At 44.4% G+C, this 11,096-nt stretch overlaps 1 protein-coding gene across 1 annotated transcript in view; it reads right to left on the bottom strand.

The window, feature by feature from the left end:
- Positions 1-639: 639 nt before the first annotated feature.
- The window catches only part of ASCC2 (activating signal cointegrator 1 complex subunit 2), a 482,405-nt gene continuing 471,948 nt past the window's right edge, over positions 640-11,096 (bottom strand). The window contains exon 18 of the mRNA XM_085636044.1: positions 640-2,073. Coding sequence (XP_085492170.1) covers positions 1,902-2,073 — 172 coding nt within the window. The 3' untranslated portion in view covers positions 640-1,901. The remainder of the gene's footprint in view (positions 2,074-11,096) is intronic.

The following is an 11,096-nucleotide window of genomic DNA, read 5'->3' as shown; positions in this document are numbered from 1 at the left end:
CAGTGTGTCGACACAGCTGTGCTCACTGTGTATATGTATGACTTTTGGATTTCTGTAATCAGCACCAATTAATGCGCAAAAATAATTAAAATGTTAAAAAAAACAAAAAACATTATGTTTGTGACCAGAGCTCTACACAGGGACTTCCCTCAACACTATGTGGTTGAAAACCTGTTATGTCACTGGTTGAACTTTGGGTCATTTCTAATGATGTAAATGGGCTAGTAAAATAAATGTTTTTCAGTTTATTCTAAAGAAATTTGATGTTGTTTTTGTAATGTCACCAAGAAACTCTCAGCATGACCACAGACAATGATGCAATCCTGTGAATCTTTGAAAGATCCAATACTAGTTAATAGCGGTTACTAGACAGCTCAAGAGATCTTTTACACTAGCGATCATAACTTTACTCTCGGATTGTTAGGGAAGAGGGGACTCATGCTGCTATCAATTTGATGTATAAAGTTTATGAAGTATATATAAGTAATGTTGCAATCACTTTTTGTGCCCTGAAGAAGTCTCCCTGTTTTTGGGACAAAACGCATTGGCTGCGTCCATGTCCTTTTTGTGTCTGACAAGATGAAAATAATCTTGATCAACAAACTGTATATGATCAACAAATTGGACTCTTGCACAAGATTCATTAATGTGCTTTTCATATACTTTGCTATGGTTATAAAATCCTTGGATTGACATGTACAAAGTGCTTCTTCCTTATTTTTTGTTATGTTTGCTCAAGAGAACTTGCTTGTAGACAAACAAACAAGAAAGATTTGCTTGGTGACTTTCTTACAGTAAGGTTCAGAGACGAGGATATAATAATGGTATTGGATGCTACTGAACGTATAGTTAACAAGAACCAAACTCTAAAATGTCTACAGGTATTTAACTAACACATGCTATTATTACACAATTAAATGGTACTTTTAATATTCCTCATAAACATTTGAAGCAGAGTTAACCCACTGCAGATTCACACCATTAACCGGTAGGTTCGACATACATATTAACAATGAATATGTCCATGCTACAGTCTATAAAGAACCACTGGGCATGTATCTCATCTAAACTGTCTTGACAAATAGATAGGCCACCCTGAGCTCCACTGAGCCTTTAGAAGAAGCTAAGAAGTGGCATTCCCTAACTGATGCAAAAGGTGTCTGGGAATGCACCACCTAATCCACGAGAAAAAAGGGCTCTGGCTTTGAGGCAATAACAATGACTACATGGCGGTACACCATGGAGATGCAATCTGTTCAAGTGAGAAATAAAGGAGCCGAGTGGAGTCAGGCACAGGTTTAAGATCTGTGCAAGTATGAATGAAGAAACCAGTAGGGAAGACCGGGACATGGGAAAAAAGGAGACCACAGGGAAGCATGGAGGAGGTCACAAGGGAGCCGGGGGGGCGGGGGGGGAGGTGGGGGTGTTAGTGGGCGAAAGGAGATGAGATGTGTGAACAAATATGACTAGTTTTGAGACTGAGATTTGCAGCTAGTTTGTACACAATGAACTAAGGAAATTGACAAGAAAAGGGACTCGAGACAGAGAATAGAAATATTTCTGCAGAAAGTAAAGGAGTGGGAGGAGAAAAGCAAAATAGAAAGCAAAAACATCACTGAGTGTATTAATTATAGTGGGGCCAATACAAAGGGGTTTTCAAGAAAAGTAGAGAGATATGGCAGATTTTGCCAAGTGGGTGGAGAATGAGGAGGGTCACTTAATGGAAAAAAGAGGAAAATTAATTACTGCTGGGTTGTACAGATCTGTTTTAAGGTTCCAAGCAGGTGGATGTGATCTTATGCAAATAGTATGCATTCTTCGGAAATTGGAAGAGGAAATTCATGTGGAAGACAGGACATTTGACCAAAAAGTTTTATAATGCAAGTGTAATCTTCAGACTGCTAGGTTGGGATCATCCCTTTGTTCCTCTTCCTGTCTGCCATTGATCTTCTGTTGTGATTGGCTCGAGCGCTCTTGTTGGCTTCCTTTTTCCGACGTTCCTGTACAGTGTCCCGGCCCTGCCCCTGCCCTCTGCTGGTACCCACAACTGCAGAAGGGTTATCATGTCGGATCCTGCAAGGGAAACATAGAACTGTTATGACAGAAGAAGTAGCATTGCAAAGTGACATCTCGCACTAAACAAGCCATGGTAAAATCCCCTGCTTCCCATCAGACCTTTCCAACCTAGGCATGTTCTATTTTCCACAGGCAGAAATAACACGGCAGGTAAAGGCAAACGGTTGACAGGGTCAAAGATGCACAACATGTTGAAGTCATGACAGGAAATTAGGCAGAAATCAAGTGGCAAGTTTAACAAAATTAAAATCACAGGGAAAATAAACATGGGGGCCAAGGCTAGATAAACATTGCAGGAACAGTCTTGCATGGAACATGAGAGATGTCAAACAAGGAGCAGGACTAGAATGAAAACAAACATCAAGCAGTCAATTGGCTAGAGGCAGCCTGACAGGGAACACCATAAACAAATGTTAAACAGTGACCAAAGTGGTCCCTATAAAGTGAAGAGCTGGAAATGCAATGTCGGGAAATAGCGCAGTGAAGTGAAAAGCTAGCACAAGTATGGCAGGTGTTGATAGGTAGTAAGTAAAGCTCAACCCTTTCAAGACTGAATTCCTACTCTTCACCGACAACAAGAAAAGCAAGTCCAATCCTACGAAAACGACATGAATGTGGATGGATGTGAACCCCAACTTTAATCCAATGTAGTGTCACTCTGGACACCGACCTCACTCTCAAGAAACTCAGCACCAATAAACCAAGACTATCTGCTACTAGTTCCCTCAGCTAAAGAACGTGAAACCATTCTACTCAGAGCGAGACTTCAGAATTGCTATTCAAGTCCTTGTACTCTCAAATCTGAAAGTTGACAATACCAGACTACCCAACATTCCAGACTCCACATAGGCACCCCCTTACGGGAATCTCACATGCCACTGCGATGGGTCTGAAGAAATAAGACCAAATTACTGCCACATTGATGGAAATGCAGTGGCCCCTGCTTTCAGCTCACAGCATCTTCAATACCATCTGCATCTTCCTCAAAGCCATCACAATCAGTACACCGCCTATCTGGCTGACACCACCTCCACTGGCTCTTGGCACATCCACAGCCAGGACACAATCAGACTGGAGACAAAGAAGTGCAGAAAAGAAAATCACAAAACAAGCAGTCTTCATGTATTAATGCAGGACAGCAGGTTGGGGACAGTATCTAACCGTGTGCCACTTCAGGAAAGAGCTGAAGACGACCCAACTCGCCCTTCAAAAAATACTCCAAAATGACGAAGTAATAGTCCACCACCACGCTCAGGATCCAACAACCCCTTCCATCATTAAATGATTGCATCTTTGCCTTTCACCCTCCAGCGCACTCCACTTTGTTTTGGCTCGGTTTGCCATAAACCAAATTCATCTGTCATATACATACCTAGACTAACTCCACAAGGAAATGTCAGAAAGTGAGCAAGGCCGGGGTGCATCAGCCTCATTATGGCACTGTGACTGAGGATTAAGCAATATCAGACAGCAGTCACACAAGAGGCAAATGGCTGGAATACAAGACGATCATCACTAAAAAATATATGTGAGGTAATGAAAGGTTAGAGGGACCTGAGAAGTAGGTGACCAAGCTAGCAAAGCTCGAGTAGAAGCATGTACATTACATGGACTGTTAGGAGTGACTGCACAAAATTGTGATGCAGTGAGTTGGAGAGAGGTTTGATTGAGATAGGGAAGAGAAGGTTCTGCATGGTAATCAACTGAGTAATACTGCAGGAGATGTATGCATTTAAGGCCATCAGAGGTTGAAGCTATACAGCGATATTACTGCATGAAGCAAAGACATCTGGGAGAACTGGATAAACAGAAGGGAGCAAAGATGCTGTAAGAGTTCGAAAGAACAGCATGCTCTGACAATTTTAAGTCAGACAAGTGTGGAATACACAACAGTAGTTCTAGGGGATAGCACAGGAAAGCATACAGATGGGATGCTGAGAACAGCTAGAGAAAAAGAATGAATATTTCACAGTATGACAAGGCAAATACATAACGAAAGAGACAGATGGAGTATGGGGCTAAAAACACAAAGCTAGAAGAAGAATATAGCAAACACAAGGAGATGATGGACGGAGTGCTGAAACTTTTCAAACACTCACCCCCAGTCACAGATCTGGGTTAAATCCATCATTCTTTAGCTCACTTTGCCACCCCAGTTCAGACACAGCTATATGCAAATCAGTCATGACCCTGTGCCTCATGGGACCGACCAGCCCGAACTGCCAAGCCATGTCTTCCCTGGACCGGAAACAAGCATCCTGGGACCAGTTTCGGGCTAACAGCCCTCGTCAGCCAGCCTAACTTGAATCCAATGGCAAAGTGAGCAAGGGACCCACGTCTGGGCATACCCTGCCAACTTAGGGCGAACAAAGAAAAAAGAAGGAGATGATGGACGGAGTGCTGAAACGTTTCAAACACTCACCCCCAGTCACAGATCTGTTTGTCACCCCGAGTGGGACGGGTATGGCCAGATGTGGGCCCCGTGCTCTCCATGCCACTGGGGTCAAGCTATCCTGGCTGATGAGGGCGAAAGCCTGAAACCGGTCCTAGGATGCTTGTTTCCAGTCCAGGGTAGACCTGGCTTGGCGGTTCAAGCTGGACTGTTTCCATTGGGTGCAGGGTTAAGGCTCTGTATCCCTGGATATGCAAAAATAAATGGTTACCTACATGTAGTACAGGTTATGCCCCATAGGCATCTTCACTGAAGTAAAACATAAAAAAAGAATTCCTCACTGCGTGTGGGGACCCTGAGCACTTTAAGAATTAGGACTACAAGTAACCACTTCTTCTGCATTGTAAGATTTTCATTAGTAAGTCATAAAGAATAAGTTACTTACCTTCGGTAATGCCTTACCTGGTAGAGACAGGATCTAGCCTCAGATTCCTTACATTTGGATTATCCACAGGCGCCAAACTAGATATGGAAACTTTTCTACAGCGGTACCAGTGCATCGGTAGAGGGCGTCGAGCAACTTCGTAACGACGTCTTCCACCGGATGGGACATCGACAAAGTCCATATAAGTCCTCCCCTGAAGTCAATTTCTTCCTTGACTATTTTCCGCGCAAAAACGCAGAGCCACTTATAGAAACTGCTTATGGAAACAGTGTGCCCAAATAGAATCACCTTTTTGTAAAAAATTTTTTTTATTTAATAAAAAAAAAAACTAATGAAAGGTACGAGAGAGATCAGAAAGGGATATGGAAGACGAAAGTATAAACCAGTTCTCAGAGCAAGGAGGATGGGTGGGACAGTAAGGAATCTGCAGCTAGAGCCCATCTCTACCAGATAAGACGTTACCGAAGATAAGTAACTTATTCTTCTGATAGAGACACCTAGCCACTGATTCCTTACCTTTGAACTAGATACCCAAGCAATACCATCCCTGGAGGAGGGTCTACGAATTGATCCCACTAAAGATCCTTGACTAGGACTAGCCGGTCTATTATAAGAGAGAGAGAGTGACCTGCTGCCAGGAAGGAAGTTGAGGAAGGAAAACATCTCACAAGAAATATAGTGGAAACCTCATATGAAACTTAAGCCCTTAACTATGGAAAAGCATGGGAGACACCAATGGCAGAAGAATAAAGAGGTGCTGCAAAAAACACTTCATATACTCATAATACTACATAGCTCCTCCAATGGTAGCCATAACATTAGTAGACGGGAGCTGAAGGCCAAGGACAATAGCTAATACCACTGAGCCAAAGCTCCTTGCCATAGAAACAAGCGATGTAGAGAGCACCAATCAATGCTTTAAGAAAAGCAGTAGAAACAATAAAAATTATGGGCATAGACCACTCGTGGTCAAAGTAAACACTTTGAGAGAGAAGTGAGCCCTCTGGGACTATTCAACATAGAACCTACAGAGGAGGAAGGGTTAGCAAACACAAAGCAATGAACAAGTGATGGTTGCTCTAGGATACGAGGAAAAGCACAGCAACAGAAGCAAAAATCCACTCCATTCTAAGAAAGGCAGCATAACATGACTGTTTATAGAAATACCTATATAAAAGGATGTATAAAAAAAAATATAAAGGTATGAATATATACATACACAAACAAATGTGTGTGTGTAAATATATATATATATATATATATATATATATATATATATATATATATATATATATATTTCGAGTGCTTTTCAATTTCAACGACCAACCAAGCATGAGCTTTGATTTATTGGCGGCGGTCGTGCCGTCGAAGAGCACCACCCCGAGAACCTGGGGGCCCCAGGGGCTGACATCTGCCGGCCTCTATTTGGGGACTTACATCAAGGAATTGAAGGATTACGTCGACCTGCCGGGGCTCATTTGGGGGCTCCGTTCAGCAGAAAACTACACTCTTATTCAAAGCCGACACTACATTACCCAGAAGACTTTGCTTATCGCACAGGTGACAACTTATCAGGTGGTGGTCACATGGTGCCTTTAAGCAGGGAGTGATCGGAGGTGTACTTTTCCACTACCAGCCCTGAAGAGAGGATTGCCTCGAAACGCGTCGGCGTACGTGGTGGGAACTGTAAAGCAGCAGAGAAGACGTTTTCCTTTCCGCTTCAATAAAGGTGTTATGCTTGGAACACCTTGGTGTATTTCGAGTGCTTTTCAATTTCAACGACCAACCAAGCATGAGCTTTGATTTATTGGCGGCGGTCGTGCCGTCGAAGAGCACCACCCCGAGAACCTGGGGGCCCCAGGGGCTGACATCTGGCGGCCTCTATTTGGGGACTTACATCAAGGAATTGAAGGATTACGTCGACCTGCCGGGGCTCATTTGGGGGCTCCGTTCAGCAGAAAACTACACTCTTATTCAAAGCCGACACTACATTACCCAGAAGACTTTGCTTATCGCACAGGTGACAACTTATCAGGTGGTGGTCACATGGTGCCTTTAAGCAGGGAGTGATCGGAGGTGTACTTTTCCACTACCAGCCCTGAAGAGAGGATTGCCTCGAAACGCGTCGGCGTACGTGGTGGGAACTGTAAAGCAGCAGAGAAGACGTTTTCCTTTCCGCTTCAATAAAGGTGTTATGCTTGGAACACCTTGGTGTTTTTCGAGTGCTTTTCAATTTCAACGACCAACCAAGCATGAGCTTTGATTTATTGGCGGCGGTCGTGCCGTCGAAGAGCACCACCCCGAGAACCTGGGGGCCCCAGGGGCTGACATCTGCCGGCCTCTATTTGGGGACTTACATCAAGGAATTGAAGGATTACGTCGACCTGCCGGGGCTCATTTGGGGGCTCCGTTCAGCAGAAAACTACACTCTTATTCAAAGCCGACACTACATTACCCAGAAGACTTTGCTTATCGCACAGGTGACAACTTATCAGGTGGTGGTCACATGGTGCCTTTAAGCAGGGAGTGATCGGAGGTGTACTTTTCCACTACCAGCCCTGAAGAGAGGATTGCCTCGAAACGCGTCGGCGTACGTGGTGGGAACTGTAAAGCAGCAGAGAAGACGTTTTCCTTTCCGCTTCAATAAAGGTGTTATGCTTGGAACACCTTGGTGTTTTTCGAGTGCTTTTCAATTTCAACGACCAACCAAGCATGAGCTTTGATATAGATTTATATATATATATATATATATATATATATATATATATATATATATAAGTACCTAGCGCATTCTTCCACTTTCTGGCAGGCGAGGAGGAAAGCACACGGACACCAGTCGTGCTTCACGAAGATTTATTCAGAAGTCAGCATTGGCATGACAAGTCATTACGCGTTTCGGCCACCAGGTGGCCTTGATCACATAAGGTAACAACCATACTGAACATCCTTAAATACACAGCACTTTGTGATAGGGGTGGGCGTAATTTGCGAAATTAACTTTCGCAAATTATCGCGAAAATGTTTAAAATTATCGCAAACAAGCGGAAATATCGCGAAGATGCGGAAGTTTTTTTCCGGCATGTTCGCGAGATTTTCTGCATGGTTGCGGGTCGCCAACTTACCCATGTGGTTGCTTGCGGGCGCGGCCATCTTGTTTTGAGTTGTCTTGCGGTGCATGATCGCGAGAAGAAAGACGTGAGCGCGCGACGCATGACGTCACTGCGGGCGCGAACTGTCGCGAGATAGCGCAAATGGCTAAAAACAATACAACATCTCATGGAGAACGCGACCGGATCAAGAAAACTTGTCGGCGAACGCAGGGATTCAGGTAAGGCGATCGCGCGCGCGCGCGAGAATGTATTATTTTACAGCGCGAGCAAGCAACAAATTATCGCCAAGCTGCGGAAACCGGAATTTTTGACATTTTCGCGCTCTCCGCGGAACGCGAAAATGTCAAATTATCGCAATTTCCGCGAACGGAACGAAATTTTCGCCCAGGCCTACTTTGTGATCACGTGATAATCAGTAATGAACGACATAGAAGAAATATAGACGATCATTGCCAATCTATAACAAAAACTTCTGCTTTAGGTTGAAATATTTCTTTTTGCTTGTTATAATGCATTATTGTGAAGGCGTGCAAATACATGAACATTAATCTTTGTAAAGTGCAATTACTTGTGCAAAATACGCAAGTTAAAGTGCAAATTGCAATAGTTTTGTTTGTACAAAATACGCAATAAGGTGCAAAATACAAATATTCGCACAGAGTATATACACAAGGTAACCTTGTATAAGTGCAAAATGCATTCGATAAAACCATGATATGGTTGCCTAAAAGGCACTTAACGATGTAAAATACCGAAGTATTCTTGTGCAAAATACGCAATAATAATACCAAAACTGATCTGCACTGCAATGATGTTGACCTAGTTCATAAATGTTCATGAATAAAAATACAAAACATCCTTCTAATGATTAACAAGAAAAATACAGAATTGATAACAAAATATGTCGATCATGAAAATATGTTTTTTCCAAAGAATGTGGACAGAGTGCGAAATGTGAAAAAATAAAAGGATGGTAAAACAAGAGAGAGCGATAGAAAAATAATAAATTTGAATGTGGAAAATGTTAGAATACATTGAAATAAACATCATATAAATCCAAATTCAGAGGCTGGTTCAATATATATATTATATACACATACACACACACTGTATAATGAAATATTCCCAAGAAAGGTACATAAAAACGTTTACAACATCTGTTGTGGACCGAAGATGTGAAAACGGCGAGCTGGCAGACAGCCACATGGAACTGTACAATAGAATAGAGGATGTGGAAGATATCATACACCCCAGAAAAATAAAAGCAACCGTACATAAAGAACAAGTTACTTACCTTCGGTAACGATGTATCTGTAAGAAACATTAGTTAGTTAGATTCCTCACCTTAGAATATCCCCAGGCGTCAGACTGGATCCGGAAGATTTTTCGTCAGCAATACCCCTTGCGCGTCGCTAGGCGGCGTCTGCGGCTCCGCATCCGTCGTCGGCGTCGTGCGCCGGAATGACGTCGGAGTACTTAGACGCCGCCCTTGCGCGCTGACGTCAGTTCTTGTACATAGCCTTCCGCGCCAGGAACGCAGAGCCATGCAAGATACCGACACTGGTGCCAAAAAATTCTAGGGCCCTGAAAGGGATAGCCTTAACCTTAGATGTCAGTTCGCAGAACGGGGAGGATGGGTGGGTCGGTGAGGAATCTAACTAACTAATGTTTCTTACAGATACATCGTTACCGAAGGTAAGTAACTTGTTCATCTGAAAGAAACACGTTAGTTAGATTCCTCACCTTAGAATAGATACCCAAGCAATACCATCCCCGGTGGTGGGTCTGCGAACCAAGATCACACCAGAAAGTCCTGGAGGACAGAACGGCCAAAGAAGCCATCCCTCCGGACTTGGCTGTCGAGGCAATAATGCCTGGCAAACGTGTGTAGCGAAGCCCACGTTGCCGCCTGACAGATGTCCTGCAAAGGGACACCCCGTCCCAAAGCAGTAGTAGCCGCTGTGGCCCGAGTAGAATGGGCGCGCAGCCCAACAGGAGGGTCCTTTTTTGCCAAGGAATAACAAATGTTGATGCACAAAACGACCCACCGAGAGATGGTCCGTTTGTGCACAGCTTTCCCCTTCTTAGCACCCACGTATCCAACGAAAAGTTGGTCGTCCACCCGGAACTGCTTTGTGCGGTCCAGATAAAAGGAGAGCGCACGTTTTGGGTCCAGACGGTGGAGCCTCTCTTCCTCTTTGGAAGGATGCGGAGGCGGGAAGAAGGTGGGCAAGGTGACAGACTGCCCCAGATGAAAGGGGGTCACCACTTTCGGAAGAAAGGAGGGACGAGGCCGAAGGAGAACCTTGTCCGGATGAACAGAGAGAAAAGGAGGCTTTGATGATAAAGCCTGGAGCTCACTCACCCATCTAGCCGAGGTGATGGCTACCAGAAAAGCAGTCTTAAGCGTCAGCAGACGAAGAGGACAATTATGAAGAGGCTCAAAGGGAGCGCACATTAGAAATGTGAGAACAAGATTCAAGTCCCACTGAGGCATTACAAAAGGGACAGGAGGGAACGTGTGAGTAATACCTTTTAGAAAGCGTGTAACTACAGGGGACTTGAAAAGAGAAGGCTGATCAGGAAGCCGTAAGAAGGCAGAGATGGCAGCAAGATAACCTTTCAAGGTGCCCAAGGCAGAGCCCTGCTGGGCCAAAGAAAGAAGAAAGAGGAGAACCTCAGAAAGAGGGGCGGAAAGGGGATCCACAGCCTTTGCTGTGCACCATGCCACAAATTTGTTCCACCGGCAGGCGTATACCGTCTTTGTGGAGGGACGCCTGGCTGCCAGAATGATATCACAGACTTCAGGAGGCAAGTCAAATGGCATCAACTGCCGCCGCTCAATCTCCACGCATGGAGGTGGAGGCTGGACAGGTTCGGGTGGAGGACCATCCCCTGCTGCTGCGACAGAAGATCCTCCCGAAGGGGCAGACGTATCGGAGGATCGGTCAACATACTGAGTAGCTCGGGATACCAGTACCTTCGAGCCCAGTCCGGAGCCACCAAGATGACTTGGGCCCATGTCTCGCCTGATCTTCTTCAGCACTCTGGGCAGAAGTGGTATAGGCGGAAA

This window comes from Triturus cristatus, chromosome 11 (assembly GCF_964204655.1).
Source record: "Triturus cristatus chromosome 11, aTriCri1.1, whole genome shotgun sequence".
In the NCBI taxonomy this organism is placed as follows: Eukaryota; Metazoa; Chordata; class Amphibia; order Caudata; family Salamandridae; genus Triturus; species Triturus cristatus.
Note: the sequence above shows the minus strand (reverse complement) of the source record. Positions and strands in the feature narration are given on the sequence as shown.